The following is a 26,207-nucleotide window of genomic DNA, read 5'->3' on the forward strand; positions in this document are numbered from 1 at the left end:
GCAGATACCATCACAAAGGTGTCTTTTAAAGTATAAAATACTTAATCTTCAACGGAACGTGCTTGTCTCATGTGCAGATATTTTGAGACCAGGCTACCGCCTGTGGATTGACTCCTGCCATCAGATATAGAGTTTGGTAGTACACAACAAGAGATGACTTTATACCGGCTGTCGAAGATTTATGAATATTATTAAGATGCACAAATATTTACGCGAATAGCACCCGACAAAAAATAAAAACGGGAAGCACCTAGCAATAAAGTTCCCAAGGACACTGAAGGGCTGCACTGCTGCAGGCTACGGCTGAAATTTACAAGGATAATAAAGATCAGTCGTGTCTCATTACCGGCAATACACATTTCTACCTGGCTGTCTTAACAACACGGAAATGGGACCAGACTGTATAAATGTCAAATGATTGATGACTACTTTGAAAAGTTAGCGATGAGAGGTAAATCAAATATATATATATATATATATATATATATATATATATATATATATATATATATATATATATATATATATATATATATATATATATTATATAAATAACTTTAGTTATGAACAACACGGGCGCTAACGAGTGGGTTCCGCCTATCTTATACTTGATAATAATGACTAAAACTGGGGAAAACGCCTGTGAATACCTTGCACCAGTAGAGTACTTTACGAACAGCTCTACAGCATTATGGTTGGGTGAGAAGACGGCCTAGAGAGACTATGGGTGAGGATTACCACGTCAAGGGTCTTCCGTTCCCAATTATCTGTAGGTATACATTGACGGGGCACTAATCACTCATTTATTTCTCTCTCTCTTTCACTTTTTCTCCATACCAGCTGCAGCAAACAACAGTAGACTAACAACCATGAACTAAAACCACTGCTTGCGTTAACTGGGGGATACTGGTTTTTATAGCGCCCATATCGTTCAGGGTTGCCAACTCAACTTTTCAAATGTCGCTAGATAGGCTTGCAAAAGTAGCCAAACAGTAGCTAAAGTCATATGGAATTTCCCTAAAAAAAGTAGCTAAAAATAGAATACTGTAAAAAGGGCAATGAATTAGCAGATATTGTCACATTTTTTAATTGATATTTTAACATACCAGTAGTATAATTATGTGATCTGGCTGCAAATTACAACACTGTCACTGTAACTCTAATAGTTGCTGAGATTCAATCTGGACACAAATATGTTAAGAGATATACTCACTCTCACTCCCCATATATATATATATATTGTGTGTGTGTGTGTGTGTGTGTGTGTGTGTGTGTGTGTGTGTGTGTGTGTGTGTGTGAAATATTTATGCATTTGTGTATGTCGTGTCATGCAAGAGCTCCTCTGTTTATCAAAAACTTCTAAGAATAAGTTGATTATATCACTAAGTAACAGATAATCTTACACAGCGGCAATTATAAAAACACTATTAATCCTGAAGTTCCGAACGTGAGTCGTAACTACGTGATACTTAGTACTAGTAGGTAGGCTGGGCATTGGTACGAATCCATACGAAAATATTTAGAAGCAATATTGAACATGTACTCTACGAGATCGCTACCGTGCTACGGGACTTACACGTCTATGGTAGGTGGGGGGTGACATCACACTTGCGTACTCTTGTATTCATGTTTATTTTGGGAATATAGAAGGTCTTAATTTGGGCACTTTCCACTATTTTTTTTTCTTTGAATAATAAAAATAACGCAAAATTTCGTAGGTAGTTCAAAATTACTAGAATTCTCCAGATTTGTCGCTAGATTTTAAAGGAAATCTCTAGATTTGCTCCTTGTAGTTAGTGGCCAATAAATGTCGCTAGATGACATTCAAATTCTCTAGATCTAGGGACAAAATCGCTAAATTGGCAACTCTGAGATTCGTTCCCTCCTCGTGCGGTTCAGGTATAAGCTGAACGCGTTACCACTTGCTCGTAGAGAGAGAGAGAGAGAGAGAGAGAGAGAGAGAGAGAGAGAGAGAGAGAGAGAGAGAGAGAGAGAGAGAGAGAGAGAGAGTTCACTTTGAGCATCTTAGCGTACCAAAAAACCATGAAGAAATCTTGGGTATTTGGAGGACAAACAGGTAACCCTTTACACCTACAATAATGTGCTGTACAGCTTTGTCTTCAAAATAAACAGATAAACTGAACTGAGAGGTCAGCATCGCGTAAATAACTATAAGGACCACCTTTGCCACCTTTCTCACCAGACGCCAGGTAAGAATAAAAGCTTGACTACCACCAAGAGAAATGTAAATAAATCAGCACAGTTATTAACAAGGCAATTAACTCAGCAACATTTGCACTTAACTTGCGAAGTACTGAGAAGCCAGCAACACTTTCGCATACAGACTTAGGATACCATTTAAATAATCTAATCAAGTGGGTAAGTTCTAGTTTCTTGTTTTTATTGGAACCTCAACATCTCATTGCGTGTATGAAGTGGTTTCTGCTCTACAAATGGCAAGAAGTTGACAAGAGTACTGCAGCCAAGGTCTAGCGAATGATGCAGCAATATTCTAAACATATATGACACATATTATTATCTAATAAAACATTGTTTTAACACACACACATGCATTGTTATTATATATCAATTATATACACATATATGCATATATATACATATATACATATATATATATATATATATATATATATATATATATATTCCACAAATTTCTAAAACGTTTACATTTCATCGTCAACTTCTTCCAAAAAATTTTAGAATTCGTCTGAAGTTCCTTCTTTCAGTCGTAGTAAAGCTCAAGAACTCGTTGTGGTTGGTGCAGTTACCGGAATTTCTTTTAAACAATCCTAAAGTTCCCAGACTTCCTTTGGCGTCCAAAAGTTCCTGACTGTTTTATATTCCTTCTTACAGTCGTGAAAGTTTCCCGCCTTTCTTTGTCTTTAAGTCTTTTAGTCTTTGGACTGCATCACCGTAGTCTTTAAGTCTTTTCTCTACAATGATATATCACGTCCTCTGGTTCCCTTACCGATTCATAAATTTTAGTTATCGGTAGTTCAGATCTTGTCTCAGTTTCGACCTACAATTCACCGAACTTCAGGTAAAAACAATTCACTTTAATTGCACCTTGGAAGATGAGGCGGCTTAAGAGTTACCTCCTTTCGGGTATCTATGATTCCGATATTTTTCATGCTGACGAATGACCATTGTGCTCCTCACTACAGATTTAAAAGAACGGGAGGATATTTTCTAACAATCTACGACAGTCATGAGTTTTTTTTTAACTTTTATTTCTTTGAAAGTTTTTCCCAAACAATGGCTGCGTAGCTCGCCAAAAGAGTATTACTACTCTGTGTGCTAATTTGAGAGAGAGAGAGAGAGAGAGAGAGAGAGAGAGAGAGAGAGAGAGAGAGAGAGAGAGAATATTGTCATGTACAGTCTGTATTTACGATTATAGTCGAAGACATACTTTGATCCTCTTTCGTAAATGTATGCGTGTATGCTTCTACATACGCCTGCCTCTAAAGAAATGAAGTAGCATATGCCCACCCCCAAAATTGTTCTCAATCAACGAAACAACGCCAGATTCCTGACTCCTGAAATACTTCAGCCAAGTTCAACAAGGTAATCATGTTTAAGGTGAAGCACAGAAAGGAACTTGCTAAACGCAGGTTGCGGGTGCAAACTCTGAACTCTGATGACCCCCGTGACTCCAGACACGGGAAGCAAATTGCAACACTACAGTTTAAACTTTTCACATTTTTAGTTTTCTGTAAACGAAAACTGTTGTGCCGGCTTTGTCTATCCGTCCCCACTTTTTCTGTCCGCCCTCAGATCTTAAAAACTAATGAATCTAGAGGGCTGCAAATTGGTATGTTGATCATCCACCCTCCATTCATCAAACATACTAAATTGAAGCCCTCTACTCTCAGTTTTTATTTTATTTATAAGGTTATTAAAGTTAGCCATAATCGTGCTTCTGGCAACGATATAGGATAAGCCACCACCGGGCCGTGATTAAGATGCATGGGCCGCAGCTCACACAGCATTATACCGAGACCACCGAAAGAGGTCTATTTTCGATGGCCTTGATTATGCGTTGTAGCGGCGGTACAGAACTCGATTAAGCCGAAGAAACTTCGGCGCACTCTTTACTTGTTCTTCCATGGGTTGACATATTCCCAAAGTACTACTTCCATTCGTCATAGAATACAACCAAAATTTTTATCTTTCTTTCTTTTCTGTCTTCTGACCAGGATTAAAGAGAATAAGGGCACTATTTAATTGCCCGCGCTTTGCATGAAATGATACATGTAAATAATAATTTGACCTTGGATGTCAAGTAATATTTTTCCACGTAACAGACCATTCAGTCACTGGATATGCACGTTTTGTGTGTTCAGCTTCAATTCGAGTTTTGAACAATTCAAACTTCCTTTCCCTTTAGCAATTAAGTTTCTTATGTCATATGGTTATCTTCAACTCAAGTTCATATTTGTTAATATATTCATCGAAATTACCTTTCCTCCTCGATTCAAATAACCAGGAACTTCCCTTAAAACCCGAAGCGATTCCAACGTACAGTCAGTTTTATCTGGTAATTATGACGTTCTTTCATACTGGCAAGCCAGAATTAAAAGGATAAAAAAAAAAATGTTCCACTTCAAGATTCGAGGATAAGCGCACAGCACACATTTAAATAATTACAGAGTACTGTTACATAAAGTACAGTATATGTCTTCACAATCAAAGTACAGCCGCCGGAGAAAAAAAGGTACAAGGTACAAGGATGTTGCGCAATTCTCTGTCACCCCTGCTTAGCTTAGGGTATGAAAGAAAAAAAAAACTACCTCAGATAGGAAGGCTGGATATACGCAAGGCAATCTGCTTTTTTCTGGATGAGATTAAAGTATCCCTTGGAGTCTGTAGTCGTAGTAGTAGCAGAGATAAAAAGGTTAAGTATACCTTAGTTTTAACCAGACCACTGAGCTGATTAACGGCTCTCCTAGGGCTGGCCAGAAGGATTAGACTTATTTAACGTGGTTAAGAACCAACTGGTTACCTAGCAACGGGACCTACAGCTTATTGTGGAATCTGAACCACATTATACCGAGAAATGAATTTCTATCACCAGAAATAAATTCCTCTAATTCTTCATTGGGCGGCCGGAGACTCGAACTCGGGCCTAGCAGAGTGCTAGCCGACAACTCTAACGACTTATCCAACGAGGAGCTAGCAGAGAGAGAGAGAGAGAGAGAGAGAGAGAGAGAGAGAGAGAGAGAGAGAGAGAGAGAGGCGCAAAAATCAGACTCCCTCCTAGCAACACTGTATGTAAAGTATATCATATATAAGGCACCACAAAAGCAGCCCTGCTTTAAATAAGCGACTTTTTCTGCAGGTCCTTTTTTATTATGACAGACTTGTATATGTATTCGGAGAAAAATATCGTCTATTTTTTTTTTATTCAGAGTCGACCATCCAAACGTCCTTGCAGTTGCATGGCAAAGGAATCAAGCATTTGGCTTGCATGGATCCGAAACTCCGAATACCATTTACCTGTTACCAAGTCGATTTTTACAAAGGAACTAAGATCTTCATAGGAAAGGGAAAGAATCTCGTCTTTTCATTTCAGCCGAATTCGTCAGGGGAAATACACACTTATAATCGTACACAAAAACAAAGCACAGATAAATACGCCAGATACTGATATTTCATAATGGTAAATGTCAAACTTAATAACTAATTTCATCTGCATATTTATCATCCTACATATGTATTTCATTGCTGTAAAAATGTGAACCAAAATGAGTGTCGTTCTTCAAATATACATAATATAATACAAGTTGTTTTATTTTCTAACTATATTCATAAGCGACGTACATGAAAAGTCAATGAATTTACCCAGCAAAGCCTGCATACAATATAACAGTGATATAATGCGTATATATAGTGATAGGCAATAATATATATATATATATATATATATATATATATATATATATATATATATATATATATATATATATATATATATATATATATATATATATATATATATATATATATATGTGTGTATATAGTGTTGTAGGAGGGCAGGGGGTTGTTCCAAAACATTTGTTATATGGTCAACAAACAGCGCCAGGCAACTATATGACGCAACAGTGAGAAAAATCGGCACACCCTTTGTAATGAATTTCAAAACAAGTAAAGCGATGGATGTTGATCGTCCCAAACCACTCAAAAAGGTAAACTAATCTTTCCCTTGCTCCATCCCATGGACGTGGAGAGAGAGAGAGAGAGAGAGAGAGAGAGAGAGAGAGAGAGAGAGAGAGAGAGAGAGAGAGAGAGAGAGAGGAGAAAATAAATTTCCCTTGCTTTGCCTCATCTTAGCAAACTTCACTTTGACGTCTGGTTCTAATACTGTCGTGAGAGGACATTCATTCACTAGTTTAAGTATAAAATCATCAACCACCAATAACTTTAAATTTTCGCAGTCTGTAGCATTTCTACGTTTGAACTAAAAAAAAGTCCGCAGATATGACAAATGCATCAAAATATGATTAATATGCATCAAAGACATAAAAAAGTACCTTCATACGAAACTGATATCTGCGTCCAAATACTTTTTTTTGTAAAAGAAAACTAAACTGTTGAGATGGCTATTTGTCTGTCCGTCCGCACTTTTCTGTCCGCCCTCAGATCTTAAAAACTACTGAGGCTAGAGGGCTGCAAATTGGTGTGGTGATAATCCACACTCCAACCATCAAACACCCAAATTGCAGCCCTCTAGCGTCAGTGGTTTTTATTTTATTAAAGATTAAAGTTAGCCATGATCGTGCGTCTGGCACCACTATAGGTGCCAATAACACAGGCCACTACCGGGCCGTGGCTGAGAGTTTCACACAACATTATACGCTGTACAGAAAACTCGACAGCACCGCATCATTTACTTGTTTTTTCTCTTGGATACACCAAACAGACTAGGAAAAAATGTTCATAAATAAAAACCAGAATTATTCGGTTACCTCTGGGTAGCCGTGCTACCCATCGGGACCTTATTCATTCCTGACTCGTCCGCCCAAACAGGGTACTAATACCACTACGCTATTATGTAGTCTTGACAGTTTTTGCGACTACATTAGTGCTCGCGTGTTCCACCACCTTGAAAAGGGCATAGCGGTCACAGAAAACACGAATAGGGAGAAGGCTGAAAAGTTACTTCATAACATTAAACCTTTACCAGATCTTTTAGAGATTCAAGAGTACCTGTAAAGTATACGTTCTTTCGTTTTAGACTGCATAGTGCTAGAATCCCTGGGAACGGCTTAGGGCAAGACATCAACGACGCATTCATTAAAGCATGCATATAAGTAGGTCTATTAACGTCAGTATTATCTAAGCAATAAAGTTTACGCCCGTACCTTATCAGATGAAGTCTTCTGCGTTAAGAAAAATATGAAAACATCGAATCCTGGGCTTTCCCTTTGCTTAACCCGCCCTAGTCCCTGACCTTCAAGACAAGCTTCCTTTGTTGGGATCTTTTCCTATTTTCGGGCTCCGAGGAAAAGGTGCTCTACCCTGGGTTCTTCTGAACCTGAAGGCAAGTTCAACCGCGCCAGGCAGAGCGCACAAAGTTGCCCTGTTGGTATTTTCTTCTCTGAGTCACTCTCTACAGACTCGTTTGAAACCTACGCATTTGCTAACAGATAGCCGGTTTCACTGTGGTCGAATGAAGAAAATATACTAGTAAGAATAGTCTTATTCATTTGCGTTTTACTTCTTTGGCATCGTCTAGCACCCAAAAACCTTGATGCAATTTATTCCTTAATATATACTATACAATTCGCTTCATGTAAAAAAAAAAAATCTGTTATATTCAGGTTTTCAACCCGATTTCTACCTTTTCTGTGTCACCTAGTGAAAAAAAAATCATCCTGAATTGTTAGGAAATTGTTGTGGACCGAATTTTCCTTCAAAAACTAAAGGTTTTAGTCTAGAAAAAAGTAACCGACATAAAGTTTTCATCGAGAAAAGAATTGCATTCATATGCGCGCTTTAACAACCACTCCCTCGTTTTTTATATAAAAATTTTAATTTCTTTCTTAATTTTCTTTCATCAATGGGACATACCTTTTACCCTGGCTTTTTTCCCACCGTTTCCAACATTCTGCTCCAGAAACGATTCTTATAACACCAAGCATATTATATTTTTTCTGTAATAAAAAGCAGGACTTAGAACGATATGAACGATATGCTATCTTGTATTGTAACACTGGCAATACTTCCTACAGAATTACTTTTAATGCAAAAAAGTAAGGAAATCAGAATAACGAGGAATGCCTTCACGGGAATTTCCTTAGGCTGGCTCTAGATCACAGAAAGTTACAGAGCATCTGGCATGAAAAACGTAATTATCGGAAGTCTGCAATCTACAACATACGCCATACGAGGTAGGACAAAGATCAATGAAGGTCACTCTCTCAAATAACAGCCACAAAAATATTCTCAATTTTTCAAATACTCCCAGATTTTCAAGAGCTAAGTCTTCATCAATTCACTGAGTACCTTTCAATAACACAAATGGAAATCCTTGGCACCTTCTTCAGAGCAACTGCAGGAAATGAGGGATTGCAAAAACACCTGTAATCACTCCATGATATTCATCTGAAGGTTGAAACCGATTTACCCTAGAGGGAGAAAAAAATCGTAATAGCCTACCTTCAAACGGATTTGGCCAAAAAATGTACACGCATAGACTTTGCATAAGGGTACATTTTCCTTTCAAGGTGAATATGACCTTGCGAAAATTGTCTTTTTTTTATTTCGCCTAGTAAAAAAAATATATCTTGCGCGCTCTTGTCACTTTTTAAGATTATTTTTTATATAAGCCGGAAAAATGTCATAATAATTTTAATGTACATATCACACATTTTCACGTTTTTTAGTCATGGAAAACAAGCCAAAGAATGTCATAAATGACATGGTGCCACCCTTTGCCCTTGCTTTTAACAAGCAGCTCTCCTGCAAAAAATTAATTAAATTTTAAAAAGAGAAATGCCAGTTATTTTACTGTGTTGGTCCTAACTCACAGAGCCGCGGGCATCAAGTCTTCTTATGATTTGTGATCTAGGATAAAGAATATTATTATTCCCTCGTAAATATATCTACCGTTATAATGAAAAGCATCACCTGTGAGATCAAATTCGCGACAGAAAATCCTTTTAAAAAAAGAACTAAATAAACCTCATAAATAACTTTGAGCAGCTCGCGACAGATTCACTAAATACTTTGTAATATAACACAGCTAATATACCCGTAATATCTTCTCCACAGTAATTTCACAGTAATTTTAAGGAGAGACGGATCACATAACGCGTCTTCTCACTGAACAACATTCATAAGGTTAAAACAATTTACAAATGGGAGAAAAATAATCGTAATTGCTTCCGGAAAAAGTCGCCCCCACCCCGTCCAAAAAAGGTCACAATGGAGTACTTTCTCAAGTTTAAGAGGTCGGGACGACAAAAAAAAAAAAAAAAAAAAAAAAAAAAAAAAAAAAACTTTCAAGGAATCGTCTTTGTAAAATTACGGGGGAGTGCACAGGGAGTTTATAACAAGAAAAATCCTCGTCTTTGAAATAGGGTTGCACTACGAACGCCGAAGTCAGTCGAAGAAAAAAAAAAATGCGCCAAAGTTTCTTCGGCGCAATCGAGTTTTTTTGTACATCGTATAATCAAGGCCATCGAAAATAGGTCTATCTTTTGGTGGTCTCGGTATATTGCTGTATGAGCCACGGCCCATGAAAATCTAACCACGGCTATATCGTTGCCAGAAGCACGGTTATGGCTAACTTTAACCTTATATAAAATAAAAAAAAAACTACTGAGGCTAGAGGGCTGCAATTTGGTATGTTTGATGACTGGAGGATGGATGATCAACATACCAATTTGCAGCCCTCTAGCCTTATTAGCTTTTGAGATCTGAGGGCGGACGGACAGACAAACCGGCACAATAGTTTTCTTTTACATAAAACTAAAAAGTCATGAAGTCATGACCTTCACTGGGGAAAGAGAAGGACAAACAAACGTCGATGCGCCGGGAAGTCACATACCTTCTCGTAACGCCGAGAAGTTTTGTGCTGTACAAAAAAACTGCGGATAACTCGTTGTCACGATTTTACAGCATATGCGGAGTTCCTTGAGCATTACAACGTAGGCCTATACAGATTTGTGGGTTAATTACTTATACACGACCTTTAATCGTTAGTTACAAATTCCAGCAAACAGATTCGCTCGATGCCATCACAGGTTAGAGGGGTCTCTCTGGACGGTGAAAATCCTATTTCACATTAATAAGAAGTAAAACAAAAAATGGTTACTTCCAGAGGTTCGCCCGACGTGTTTGGAATGACTGGACAAGTCCGGGACTGGTTAGGGATTTGCAATCTCCAAGGAGGGCTTTTTTTTTGTCGAAAAGTAAATTAATTTTAGGACACACGTGTATATTTACTGAGCTATTGAAATCATAAATTGAAATGTAGAAGAGCAATGCAAGCATTCATGAACGCAATACACACATTCACAGTAGTAATAAAAATGTAAAATCAGAATTGGTTAATAAAATGCATAACAAGGGTTAGTAAATAAAATCATATATAATCAGGGTTAAAGTGGGGAAGAGGAGGAAATCTTAGAATCAGGTAACTCAACAGAATAAGGACGTAAGAGTCATAGAATCTTGGTATCCAGACTTAGACTCATTATCCCAAGCATAGTTCCTGTGAAGTCCAAATGATGAAAAATGACTCTGGTGAAAAAGTTGAAGCTGAGACATATTTTCTTTCTCGATCAACTGAGTTTTGAGGAATTCGAGTCAATTTTCTCTGGAAACGTTCAACTGCATCTAAGCCAGATGTCATAAAACCGTTAATAATAATAAAAGAAAAAGGTAGCGAACAAATCTTTGAGAATAAACAAAATCCACAATGCAGAAAAGTTTTAGGAAAATGCAATTAACAAACAATGGTAGTCCAACAAAAGGTGTACTGAAGGAACTAAAGGTCTACTGAAGGTCACCGTTGGAAAAACGCGACGAGAAAAAAGGGGGGCATGTGAAGAACACAACCTTGAGGAACGCAACTTGTTACTAGGTGCGTTCGCGTAAAAAAAATAATAAAAAAATAAAAAAAAGGTCGAACTGAAAGCAGCAGACCATGTCGCAGTCACGTAATTTAAAATCACAAACCTGGTTAAATATAACCCATGTTAACAAGCTGCTGTACAGAAGGAGCCTCGTCATCAAGACGATGAAGGAGTTGTCAATAGCTGTCAATTCCTGAAATCCAAATGGGCAACACGACAAAACTGTTAAAATCCCTCAAGTTAAAGAGAAAAAAATAAAAACACGCACTTAAACGGAGGAAAATTGTTAAGCTTCTATTGCGTAGGAGGTTGAAGGATTGATCAAGAACTGGCTGGAGTTAATGAAGCCGAAGGTAAAGAAGAGACTAAATATGTTAAATAAAGGTAAAAGATTGAAAGTTGGATCAGATGCTATTCGCAAAGTCTTATAAATGAAATGGGGCCAGGAATGTCAAGAAGAACACAGCGCAACATGAAACAAAAATTGCATATTACAATTATGTTAACTTTATTTTGAAGGAATCATGAAACAACAGGAAAAAGAATAAAAATGCTCGTAATAACGTGCTAACGACGATTTTTTTTAAATTTTAGTTTTTATATCAAGTGGAAATAACAGTGAAAGGTTGGTTTTGCAAATGAGGACATCATTTAGACCTGAAAATAAAACTTGAAAGGTATAAGGACGTATTGCCTCTTCTTATCTTTTTACCTCAGCACTCTGTGATCCACTCGAGTCCTAAAGGAAGCAAAATGAGTAGAGGGGAAATTTTAAATAGTCACTCTAAGCAAGCCAGCTCTTTTGCCTCAGCAACTAAAGAGAAAGTGTAACAATGGTTTGATGGGAAGATGGAGGAATGGTGACCCCATTCCTATAGAAATCATCTCGATAATGCAAGTCATGACATGGCTTGGGTTGCGTGATGGGGAGCTACAGTCGTTTCAGCAGAGAGAGAGAGAGAGAGAGAGAGAGAGAGAGAGAGAGAGAGAGAGAATTTAAGCCAAACTTGACGAAGAGAACTATGGAAATAATAATATGCACAAATGGCATCAAAGATTTGGGGTTCGATGTTAAAGATACAAGACAATGAGTGTTAGACAATGATCGAAACGGCCTTAAACCTATATAGATTTTTTCATACTTCACTAAAATACAGTACAATTAGTTTAGATCTCTTAGTATTATTAGATGCACAGGAGATCAGTCATGGACTAGTTGAAGTTCTCCGAGACTGATAACGTGAAGCGAGTTATCCTAAATACTGTTGCTTGAGACCACGTATGGACATCATCATAAAAGAGTGTGTAATGATGACGCACACTGAGTTATGCAGAAACGTTTGGGAGTTTTACTTCATCAGTGTTGCGCATTTGTGTCAATGTGAGCATTGGAGTTAAACCATCTTCTTGGTAAGGAGGTAGTGGAAGTCGACTGTGTTAATTTAAGCAGAAGTAGAAGCTACATCCACGACTTCTACGCTCTTCAAGCAGTAAAAACCAACGCAAACTACTGTTATGGCCACAAGGCAGTGAAAATAATAATTACAACGAAAAGTCTGGATAAATGCCTGCTAGAAGGCTATACTTCAAAAAGTTAGTGGTCAAATGTTGAGTTATTAAAACATTCGCTCTCTCCTTTAATTTTACAAGTTTTTGTAACAAAATGAAAAGTTGAGCATGACTGGAAAACCTTTCAAGGCTGTTGTAGTCCTCGGATCAGCATACTCTTAGTAGCATTAGATCAAGCTGGCCTTATGCTGGCAAATGTTCCTGTTCCCAGAGGAGCCCGTAACCAGATGAGACAACAAACCTGAGGGCTCGGGTCAAACCACCACAAAGAGACCCTGGGGATATGTGGCAGGCCCAAAACAGACGTGATGGGATAATAACACGAAATTCTAGTTCAAGCAAATGCACAGGAAGGGTGCGCAAGTTGAAAAGTGACGTGTGACGGAGACAGACACCATAAACTGATACTGCAAGGATGAAATAACTGTTTTATGAAGAACTAGAAGACTTCTAAAGATATAACCTTCAAGGAAAAATTACAATAATATCAGGAGATTATGCACGACCGCTCCACTCAAGTTATGTTACAATCGTGAAAAAATTGGAATTGGAATATAGAATTTATGCCAAAGCCCAAGCGCTGGGACCATTCATATTTGCCTATACCAATCGACATTTACGCACGATTACTGGAGCATTGATGTTAGTGCCCTAAATAGATTCGAAAAGAGAGACAGCATAAATGATACCCAAGATGAAAATAAATATGCACCGTGGAGGAGTTATGACTTGCAAGAGTTCCAGCACAGCAGAGCCCAAAGCCAGTGATAACTCAGGTGGTTTGTCGTGAAATAAACTGGACGAAACCCCTCAGTTAACTAACGCCCTAAAATATTAGGAAAAACTATATATTATACAAATTCATCTGAACTAGCAATAAAGTAATGGCAATACAAGAGATGGAACACTGCATAAGAAACCGGTCTTTAAATTTCACGCCCTCTTACGGCAGAAATGGAATATAGAATAGGGAGGAGATGAAATATCTGTCAACCATGAATGCAGATATGTGATCATAATATTCGCCATTTGACTTTAACTTTGAAAATTTCTCACTTTCCTTACTTGATTATATTGACGGATTCGGTCTTGTAAAGTGGCGTCACAACATGGATGAGGTGGATATACAGAGAGAGAGAGAGAGAGAGAGAGAGAGAGAGAGAGAGAGAGAGAGAGAGAGAGAGAGAGAGATAAACAATGGTTATCAGAAGACTGAAGGAGTAAGCTCTGCGCCTAATCAGGATCGGTAAGGTACAACCTGAGATAACAGACGAGAATATTTTTTATTACCTTTTCCTGTGGACGTCCCCCAAATGATAACAAACCGCAAAAGTGGATTGTGTCCTGATAATTCTTATCGTCCATCCCTTCTACCGTCACACGTCGTCTTATCTTGACGCCCCTTGAGATAAAAGCGAACACTAAGGAGGCTTCGTTATGACACTGTCGGAAAAGGGGTCAGTGAGAAGGGTCAGGTCGCTGACCTTAAAAGATCACTTGCACATGCTCCCATGAGGCACAAGCACTCGTTCTGCTTGGGAAGGCATGAGCGCAACTTTATTAACTATGGCCGTTTCTACGATTCATGCCAGACCTTCTCGTCAGCTACAAATATCCTGAGACTTGAACTTATCGATTCGTTCATGAATACACGAACGACCATGAAATGTACACCATTTGTAATAATAAAATTTATATATGTAAAGCTTATAACTGTTAGCTATTCGTAAGGTACATAGTCCTCTTAATGTGAAAGGAAAAGGTAGTTGCAGAAACGAAACAAAAACTAAGCACTTGTTACGCCAGGCAACACCATTTTCCATAACTTTCAAAACTCGAAGACCTCGTTGCCAGCACTGCAAATCACGAATTGGCACAAGATGTATCGACTGAAAACAGCCTTCAGTAAGGTATTAGCCGCATTTCAGGAATTTGCAAAATCTGGTAATTCAAGAAATGATAAAAGGGACTCATTAACAAAACGGTCACGATGAATCATGAATACATGAAACCGAGCGCGTCTTACCTTAGGAAGAGCATTTGCACATGAAGATTAAAGGAACACAACGAAAGTAGGAATAAACAAAGGTCCTCATTTACTCAGATGGATGAAAGAGAGGACTGAACAGACAATAACAACTCAGTCCATTATGACCTGAACGTCGCTTTTCAAACATGACGAGGTAAGATATGTCGAGTCATCATTTATGCCATCCAGGCATCTGGTTCACTGAATACTTCCAGAGTGAAAGTGTTATCAAGGTCACTGCGCTCAAGGTCAGGCTGGAGTAAATCAGGAGGTCAAAATGAAAGGGTTACATTTTCCAGATAAATATACAGCAAAAATATCCCCGCTATGTTTACCCCGATTTTCTTATAAATAGAGAAAATGTGATAAAAGTGTAATTCAGATTTGTCTGGTTCCAAGATATATAATATGAAAGGGTTCTTACTGTATTGGAGCATTTACATAAATGCATTTTATCCAAAACTCAAGTGACAAATCTAAACACCTACTCCTTCTGAGCATACAACCCACTAAGGATACTGTTATTGGTTGTCTTCCAAAATAAACGCCCACGGTGCACAGTCTATTAGCTTTTTGTTTGTTTGCGCAAGTACGATGAAGTCCTACCTTAAAACGCAGACCATCAAATGACAAACCAACACAGGTACGGAAGGAGACGGATCTTTTCTTCTTTTTACGTCTGTGTACGTTAGTAACAACTTCTTCACGATAAATATTTATCTTTCATAATAGACCACCTGATCGCATAAACACAGGTAGGAAGTGACAGACCATTCCATATGATCAACCACTTGTCCTTCCTTCGGCGGTACACCAGCGAAGGTCAGCAAGTTGGGAGAAGAGCCTCTGTGCTTGAATAAGCCATGTTTACATGTAATGACACAGTACAGACCTTGGACTCTGAACTGACCATAGCGGTAAAGACAGACAACTCGCTTTAATGTCATAACAACAGTTGTGAAAACCAAGAGGTTACATTACATAGCAGTGCAAGTCTGAGTTCTCAGTTATTGAAACCTACCAAGCGTGACGTACGTTTAGGATATTGTCTTCAAAATATAAAACTGGGGGACTTTTAGAATGGAACACCACTTTTTAGTTTTCTGTAAAAGAAAACTATTGTGCCGGCTTTTTCTGTCCGTCCGCCCTCAGATCTTAAAAACTACAGAGGCTAGAGGGCTGCAAATTAGTATTTTGATCATCCAGCCTCCAGTCATCAAACATACTAAATTGCAGACCTCTATAACCTTAGTAGTTTTTATTTTATTTAAGGTTAAAGTTAGCCCTAATCGTGGATCTGGTAACTATATGGGACAGGCCATCACCGACCCTTGGTTAAAATTTCATGGGCCGCGGCTCATACAGCAGCATACCGAGACCACCGAAAGATAGATCTATTTTCGGTGGCCTTGGTTATACGATGTACAAAAAACTCTATTGCTCCGAAGAAACTTCGGGGCCATTTTTACTTGTTTCTACATGAAACTAAGACGCACCAAGCATCTTTCAGTTCACGTTCCCGTAATTTATTCTTTCATGGCTGGTGAAATGCCTGGAAATTCCATGGACGCTGCACTACTAATTATCATTCAGCGCAGCATATACACAGTAGACTGAAGCTTACGACGAAAGGCTTCATGCACAACTCATCATCATATACCGCAATAAAACTAGGAAACTGAAACTTGGAACTAACTACAGAGTGTCACTTTAGCCTTTCATACAGACCGTGGCTTTGTACTTCCTCATTCAGTGCATGTACCCAAATGTACCCGACAATGATATAACAGCTACTGCTTTTCACGAAGTTTAAAAAAGAACACGTTTACCGGTACCTGTGTCGCGAGTGTTAAAACAAGTGAAACTAGATGACAAACGCGAATTTAACGTCTCCATGAACTTATGAAACCTTGAGAAAGGAAAGTTTGGAACTGAACTGTAAGTTTCATAAGAAAGGAAAGTTTGGAACTGAACTGTAAGTTTCATATGAAAGGAAAGTTTGGAACTGAACTGTAAGTTTCATATGAAAGGAAAGTTTGGAACTGAACTGTAAAAGTTTGGTTACAATTACAGAAGCAATTTTAATTTCCTTAACAGACGCAAATATTGATGTTTGCTTTGCTTGTGAAACTGGGCATGAACATTTGTGAGCATGTGTCCAAAACTAATTCCCAGTTCCCCTAATGCAAGAGCAGCCTTTCCTCCAAAGCCTACTTGGTGTATGGTACTCTTTCCAAGGTCAACATCTCCATAAAACCATGCCAGAACAGAACTTCTTTCGCAACTCCTCGGCCACTCCTGTCGAATGTCGGCATTCTCCAGTATTAAAAGGAAATTCCGGTAAAATTTAGTCACGTTAATAAAACTTATTGAAATTAATTTGAAATTCAAGGAGTTTTAAAATGCAAAAAACCTTAGTTTTCCAGATTTCGAGGTCGAGTAGGTTTTTTAAAAAGTGCTAAAACCAATGCAGGCAAGAAATGCTTCTCTCTCTGACTCCCCGAGTTGCCAGCGAAGGAAACAAACTTAGTTTCTTCAGTTAAAAACATAAAAATTTCACCATGCCTGATAAGGCATTTCAGTCTTTAAAACCAAAAGATATTTTTAAACTCCCATGAACTAAAAAGAGAAACTTCCACCTCATTGCCGCCTGAGAAATATTAAAAACCAGAAAACCCACAGAACTAAGAATATTAAAAAAATTTTTTTACAGGTAAAATATTTGAAAGCCATCGTCAGTTTCATCCGAATCCATTAAACTACTACTGTCTTTCACAAGCTCAGGGTGATTATTGCGGCCTTGTCGACCAAATCATCGAGGCGCGCATTGTGTCTTTGCTCTTTCAACTCGACTGAATTGATGTAAGATAATCTAATATGGGCACTTATTCATGAGTTAAATGTTGATAACGAGTGTTACCCATAATCGAAGAAGGGATAGTGTTAGGTGGGTGGACAACAGGGAAGAGGGGGGGGGGGGTTAGGGGTTATTTACAATAAATCCCCGAAATTTCAGTCTTATTCACTTTGCAATCTTGCTCACATTCACTTATGGACTGAAGGGCAGAATGTTATAGCTTGCAAAAGATATTCTTATCAATCCTGAGGCCGCTGAAGCGAACAACGTAACTTATGGACATTTTTCAAAAGATTTTATTTTTTCAACCATGAGGCCGCTGGAACGGGCAACCTAATACTCTTAATTGAAGAGAGAGAGAGAGAGAGAGAGAGAGAGAGAGAGAGAGAGAGAGAGAGAGAGAGAGAATATAGTATTTAGGCCAAAGGCCAAGCGCTGGGACCTATGAGGTCATTCAGCGCTGAAAGGGAAATTAACAGTAAGGAGGTTTGAAAGGTGTAACAGGAGGAAAACCTCGCAGTTGCAATATGAAACAATTGTTGGAGAAGGTGGAAAGTCAGATGGAAGACAGATAATATGATCGGAGGTACAGTAGAAGGAATGAGAGAGGTTGCAGCTAGGGGCCGAAGGGACGCTGCAATGTCTCTTAAGGGAGCAACGTACTTCTTGATATCAGTTTAAGTGTCGTAGCTGTTACAAGTTCCCATATATTTCGAACCCATATAACAGTAAAAAACCTAAAATCGTGTATATCTAACGATCGTTCAAATTCGTGCACATAACTCGGGTTATTTTTAGTTTGAAAACCACGAAAAATTTATTTGCACGGAAACACACATAGAACAAAAAAGGAAAAATTTTCTCACTGACAAAAACATATTAGACAAAGAGAGAGAAACCAGATCACGGCCAGGTGAAGAAAATAAGACACTGGCAGACACTTGCAACCTATGCTGGGAAAATAAATATCCAAAGCACACACCTGAGAGAGAGAGAGAGAGAGAGAGAGAGAGAGAGAGAGAGAGAGAGAGAGAGAGAGAGAGAGAGAGAATCCCCTCCTTCCAAGAAATTACTAGGTTTGTTCTTTGTGCACAAGGTCAAGGCGAGCGTCTTTCAGCCGCAGAGACGAGAGCGAAACGGCGGGAAATACCGCAGCGGCTCTCTGTTCGAAATCATATATTCCATAACAAGTTACAGCCTTGCCAGTCTCTTAACTGCAGCTTGTAAATGTGACAGAATTTTTGACACGTCTGTGTCTATACTGCAGCCTATAAATTTTGTGACAAATTTTGACGTTTTCACCTCTCAACCACACCCTGGAAATGATATAAACAATATTATGATACGCGTTTCTTAGCTTCACTGCGAAAATTACATTAAAATTCTAAATAGCACATGAAAAAAATAACCGCTAAGTCGACATGAATGTCTTCTAAATGCTTACCATATTTGACACTATATTGTTTAAATGAGGTGCTTTAATTTTTCAACTCAGATTAATAATCCATATTGGGCCAGTTTATCGGTTTTACCAGAATTGAATACTTTGACAAATAAGGCTCCAAGAGTCTTTAAATAAGCTCTTCTGAAGCCGACAAACACACACAATAGCGCAGGCCCGAGGAAGGGAACAACAAAAACAGGTTCAGCAGAGTTCATATCCTGGGAGGACAAGTGCTTGCAACGCAAAGCAGCCAGCAAGCACATCATACCTGTGCGGATGGGAAAACCCAGTCTTAAATGAAAACCAGTTGGTTCCTACGACTTAGAAGACGTGTCTCATGGAGCCGCGTGAGGAATTCAAAGGCATCTGTTTTTGGACGACTCCGTCCTTTTGTAGGAGGTCTGCGTTCCATCATCAAATAAAGCACGTCTTTGTAATGGTTTTATAAGTATCTTACGGGCTTAGATCAGTTTTTAATTGCACTTGTTTATACGTTCTTCCTTTTAAGAGATATGTATGGGTCGTAAAAATGTTCGTTAGCTTTAGAGGAATAGGTGGCGGAAGGCTAAATTTTCACTATCAAATTATTTGCAGAGACTTTTATCTTTTCCTTTATAACCGTAACTACCACTTCCTTTGTGTGCTGTCTTGAATTTCTTAATTTCTTACTTTCTTGCCCTGTCTTTCAACACAGAGACCATTCTGACACCGATTTATCAATTTTCACGAGAATAACGTCTAATGCAAAATTATTTTGATCACGATCTTACCCCGATTATGACAGAAGTCGTCAGCCATCTAATAATAGCTGTAGTCGGGCACAGGTGTCTGTCTGAAACGGGGCTACAGTAAAACGTTTCAAAAGAAAAGTAAAAGCAGAAAAACTGGATTCGCTCCGACCAACATCGGTTTGCAGATTAGCTCAGCGTTCCCAGAGCAAGTTTCCTTTCCATTTTGTTTAGGCTTCCTTGAAAGACTTTTTGGATGATGACGCCACCTTCTAACATCTCAGTATTTAAGCATAAAATGAATTACTGCGATTCATCTTTCGCTTAGAAAGTTACGCATTCAAGTATGCAAGCACAAATACACACACTATATATATACGTACATAAACACGTATATATATATATATATATATATATATATATATATATATATATATATATATATATATATATATATATATATATATACATATGAATCGAGTCGCACCACTTTATTTTCCCTTTAGAAGGCATTAGAAGTTAACATCATCTTCCAAAAGACTTACACTAGGAGAGTGAGCCACGCTGCAAAAATAAAATTCGGCACAAGCAAATCCAGTTTTTATGCTTTTACTTCTCTTCTGAAACGTTAGCAGTGTCCGACTACAGTAGTCCAGTTACCTCATGCATGAAAGACCCTGCAGATGACTAACGCCCTAAGAGAGAATCTGCACAAGATCGTGATAAGAAATACTTTTACTTGACATATTATGTCTGCGAAAATTGATGCATCAGTATCAAGTTGGCCCCTACCTATGCTACAATGAACAAGTAAAAAAATGCGCCGAAGTTTCTCCGGGGCAATCGAGTTTTCTGTACATCCGCTGCAGCGTATAATCAAGGCCTCCGAAAACAGATCTATCTTTCTGTGGTCTCGGTATAATGTTGTAAGAGCCGCGGCCCATGAAACTTTAACTACGGCCCAGTGGTGGCATATCCTGTATCGTTGCCAGAAGCACGATTATGGGTAACTTTACCATTAAATAAAATAAAAACTACTGAGGCTAGAGGGCTGCAATTTGGTATATTTGATGATTGGGGGGAGGATGATCAACATACCAATTTGGAGCAAACTAGCCTCAGTAGTTTTTAAGATTTGAGGGCGGAAAGAAAAAGTGCGGACAGAAAAAAGTGCGGACTGACAGACAAAGCCTGCACAATAGTTTTCTTTTACGGAAAACTAAAAACTAAGAGCATAAAGACGTCACACAAAGCAAAAATTTGAAATCTCTTACGCAACAGGAAAGCAAATTCCTCGTAGGAGACCTCTGACGCAAACAGGCCAGGTCATTGCAATTATCATGAAAGATTTGTTAGGAGAGAAAAAAAAAAAGACCAAGAAACGGGTTGTTCTGAATAAACGTTAACACGTAATTTCGATTTCCTCTAAGAAGTTCCCGGAACGTCTTTTCCTACATCTGACGGTGTAGAACATTTTCCTAATTCACCCCCATCTCCATTACTTACTAATCCTCCAGGGCTTATACACAAATAATATATATCATATATTATACATTATATATTATATATTATATATTATATATATATATATATATATATATATATATATATATATATATATATATATATATATATATATATATATATATATATATATATATAATTTTTTCAGACGGGAGACAGAACGATAAGAGGTGTTCAATGGGAGAAAGCGAGACAGTCATAAGGACTTTTCCGAAAATTACATGTTACGAAGTCACGGGAGATACTGGTTCCTTAGCTTTATTACATGGGTGCCTTTTGAAACTCACAAGTCAATTGGAAGCTGGAATTGTATATTCACTAAAAAAAATTGAGTTCTTTTGTCGGAGGTATTAACTACACTGCAGGCTTCTCGGGATCCTCTATGATCGATCCACTGATACTCACAGCAGACTCCCAAAGTCTGTTGTAAGATTCTATAACGCTTTAAATTGTTTATATAGGTCGTCTTCCTCAGGTCCTCACTCCTAACACATCAAAATTGGGCTCTATGTTCACCGCCCAATCGTCCTTTGTTCTCTCCTCCTTTCACATTTTTTCTTTTAGTGGCAGTCAGCACAAACACTTCAACTCATAATGTGTCCACATATATACATATATACACATACATACATACAAACAGACAAACACACACACCCTCACACACACACACATATATATATTATATATATTTATTATATATACCGTACTAATGATCATATAAAATTATTTATATATAATTTTTAAGAATTTTATGCACAACCCAATGTCTAGTGTTGAAGAAATACCCGCTCCCTCACAGAGTAATGAACACAGTAAATTCTTTAGTCGAAGCAAAGTAAACTAAGAAATAATAAAAAAAAAAAAACAGAAAATTGGAGGGCGGAATAAAAACTCTACGAATTCATGATATGATTTCTTCAGATATCTGAAATCATACCTGTATCTGACCCTCTCTCCGGAGGCCACGAGAACAGCTTACTAGAAAGGAAAATCAAGGGATCATGTCCTCAGTAAATGTTCTTGAACTTTCATACCAATTTTTACGATTTTTTTTTTCAATAATGAGGATGACTTAAAGGTGACGTTAGTAAAATCTGTAAATTTCTCATTGTCACAGTAGACTTCTCAAACGATCTCACCTGTACTGCGTTATATACACACTTCTATGCTGCTTTTTTAAAAATATTCCATTAAAAAACGATATCTTCGTGCGGCCGTCTCCTTCGCAATGGCCTATAGGTCCTTGCATTGACCGTTTTCCCTTTTACTTTACTTTTTCCTGCGTTGATTTTATTTATGCATATATTCAAATAGTTGATTTACTTATCAGGTTTTTGTGACTGTCTTTCTCCCTGATTACACCTTTTCTAATATATATATATATATATATATATATATATATATATATATATATATATATATATATATATACATACATATATATATATATATATATATATATATATATATATATATATATATATATATATATATATATATATATATATATATATATATATATATATATATATATATACAGTATGTGTGTGTATGTATGTATGCATGTATATATATATATATATATATATATATATATATATATATATATATATATATATATATATATATATATATATATATATATATATATATATATATATATATGAACACTGTATTGTTAGGAAGCTTGCTTTATCGATTGAGCGGCCTTTTTTTTTTTTATGTTTTACATCATTTTTATGAACACATGGGACCGAAATATTGACCCCAATATTGGATATTTAGCGTTGATGGAGTTTGGCCGCAAATTACAAAAGGACGCCATATAAAAATGACAGACTTACCCGATAATAACATCCCCTAGACAAAATGTGCGCTAATTCTACAGCTAGAATCCCAGACATGACGTAGAAGGACTTGGTCTTAGCGCCTAGAAAAACTTCCCGGGATACCCAGTGTCCAGTAGTAAATTATTTAGTCTCTGACAACAAATTTCAGACCACTGCAATTCAAAAGCAAAAATTCCAATTTCCCAACGTAGAACATAGAATTCAGGACAAAGGCCAAGCTCTGGGAACTATGAGGTCATTCAGCGCTGAAAGGGAAGTTGACAGTAAGAAGGTCTGGAAGGTGTAACAGGAGGAAAACCTCGCAGTTGTACCATGAAGCAATTGTTAGAGAGAGTGAAAAGTCAGATGGAAGAAAGAGCATATGAACGAAGGTACAGTAAAATGAATGAAAGAGGTTGCAGCTGGGGGTCGATGGAACGCTGCAAAGACCCTTGAGTAATACCTAAAGTGCACACGGCACTACTTCTTAATGTAGCCCTATCGCTAAGCAGTAATAAGAACCACGCAATTCATATGCCGCAGATGCCATGCTGAGCGAATAAACTGCATATTACCGAAGAGTGATGATTGGAAATTAGATTTCCTGGTGTATTTTAAATAGGTGACTGTCACTTCGCTTTCAAGACATTCATCTGAGTTATACACGTGCACGCATACATTTATACACACAAACTACAGATACATACGTACATGCAAACACACACACACACACACACACATATATATACATATATATATATATATATATATATATATATATATATATATATATATATATATATATATATATATATATATATATATATATATATATATATATATATATATATATATATATATATATATATATATATATATATATATATATATATACATATACACCCACAGTATAGTTCGTTTATAACGTACAGACTTGTATCGAATTCAGGCTTATAACGAATGAAAGTGAAATCCCCGGTCCCAATTCAAATAAATGAACTTATAATTGTAGGTATTTATCGAATTCTTTATTACAAAACCAGGTATATAACGAACTATTTTGTACGTCCCTGTGACAGTTTTATTGGTAAAAAATGCCTGTTGTAACGAAGTAATAATTTTATTGTTAAACAAACATCAAGCAGCTGTTACCTCAGTGAATTGTCATTACTTTGTTCTTTATTTTGTCTTTGTCAGCTACGAACATTTTTTGCCGCAAGGAGGACATGTTTTTTGCGGTACAACAGTACTTAATTCTTAAACTGTTTGTGCATGAAATGATAGTGAAAGCTATTTTTTTTAACCTCTTAGTGCTTGTTTGCTCATTTTAACTGCTTATGACTTTGTGTTGCTTTTTATGTAATGCGTAATTAAAATATTTAAAATTAATGTGCTGTGTTACTTTCTTCTTATTCCAAGTGAAATCCGTGTCAACAGGTTGTTTCTTCACACAAATAAAAAAATTATTACGTTCAATACACAACCACTAGAAGCGCAATAAAATTAACATGTACACGTATTACACTTATCCCGGACACTGTGTACATTGTGTATCAACTTAATCTCATTTAAATGTCTTAAATAAAGAAAACACTACAAACATAGCTTTAATTTTGTTATAAAAATTAAAATACACATCCAGTCATTAAACTAACAATGACTTTTACTGAAATATATTAGTAATCTTGATACACTTAGGAGATCGATACTTTATCGTCTGATTTCAAGGGAGGTAATCCGATCATTTTAAGTGTCTCCTTTCATAAAGGACTTTACTGTGTGTGTATATGTATGTATATATATACATATATATATATATATATATATATATATATATATATATATATATATATATATATATGTGTGTGTGTGTGTGTGTGTGTGTGTGTGTGTGTATGTACGCATTACTATACTATACCTTTAATAAAAAATACAGTAATAACAAATCATTATCAAAGAGCACATCAAAAATTATAAGCACAAGGAAGACAATATTCTGACAAATGTCGTCACGTCTGCTTAGCACCAGAAACGACGAACTATGAAAGAGGTCACTCTCAGTCAAGGTTAGAATTATCTTAAGCATTCCATGAATTTCGAATATCTTCTGGCAAAGGCAGATGTGACAAAAAGTGAGATATATTGAATTACTACTTGTATACTTTTAGCATGCATTATTCAATGCATGTAATGTTTGTAAACACACACAACATGTATACATATCTAAGTATATATTAACTTTACCACATACACAATTGTTCTGTGCATTAGTAGAATTACTAAAAGGACCTCATTCAAACTGGATGGTATCTAATGGGTATTTATTCAGAAAAACTTACAAGCGTTCTTGGACAAACAGTCCACATTATCAAGTATCCGTACTTGATAATGTGGACTGTTTGTCCAAGGAAGCTTGTAACTTTTTCTGAATAAATACTCCATTAGATACCATCCAGTTTGAATGCGGTCCTTTTAGTAATAAGTATATATATATATATATATATATATATATATATATATATATATATATATATATATATATATATATATATAGAGAGAGAGAGAGAGAGAGAGAGAGAGAGAGAGAGAGAGAGAGAGAGAGAGAGAGAGAGAGAGAAAATTTTCTGAGGAAGCCTGCTTATCAATAAAACGACCCTGTTTGCTTATTTTCCATCCTTGCTGTGGAAACAGGATATACTTGTCTTCATGGTTTAATCCACGTCATTATATACTTATTTTCCTTTGTTATTCGTTCTTTTTCACGAGGCAAACGAGTAACCTTTTTGGTGACGAGGGATTGAAATTCTGAACGCCATATAAAAGATAGCGCGAGTCTCAATAGGAAGTAACAAGGCACCACAATACTTCCTTATGTAGCCGTATCTCTGAGCATTTGCAAGAACCACGCATTTTATATGCCGCAGATACGATGCTAATCATAAATGTATATATTACCTAAAACTGATGAATGGAAACTGCATTTCCTAGTGTACACGCATATATTTATGCACACAATAACATACATATATTATATTATACAATATAATTTATAATAAATTATACAATATAATATATATATAATATATATATATATATATATATATATATATATATATTATATATAT

At 36.8% G+C, this 26,207-nt stretch overlaps 1 protein-coding gene across 4 annotated transcripts in view; it reads right to left on the bottom strand.

Annotated features, from left to right (window-relative positions):
* LOC136826643 (short-chain dehydrogenase/reductase family 16C member 6-like) overlaps positions 1 to 26,207 on the bottom strand; it is a 67,880-nt gene that overhangs the window by 17,192 nt on the left and 24,481 nt on the right. The window contains exon 1 of one of the 4 annotated variants that reach the window (XM_067083973.1): positions 2,035 to 2,173. The exons of 2 other annotated variants lie outside the window; for them this stretch is intronic. In XM_067083973.1, coding sequence (XP_066940074.1) covers positions 2,035 to 2,158 — 124 coding nt within the window. In that variant the 5' untranslated portion in view covers positions 2,159 to 2,173. Of the gene's footprint in view, positions 1 to 250; positions 375 to 2,034; positions 2,174 to 26,207 lie in introns of those variants that run through there. One more of the 4 variants, XM_067083974.1, reaches the window with a different exon arrangement.

The sequence above is a fragment of the Macrobrachium rosenbergii genome, chromosome 41 (assembly GCF_040412425.1).
Source record: "Macrobrachium rosenbergii isolate ZJJX-2024 chromosome 41, ASM4041242v1, whole genome shotgun sequence".
In the NCBI taxonomy this organism is placed as follows: Eukaryota; Metazoa; Arthropoda; class Malacostraca; order Decapoda; family Palaemonidae; genus Macrobrachium; species Macrobrachium rosenbergii.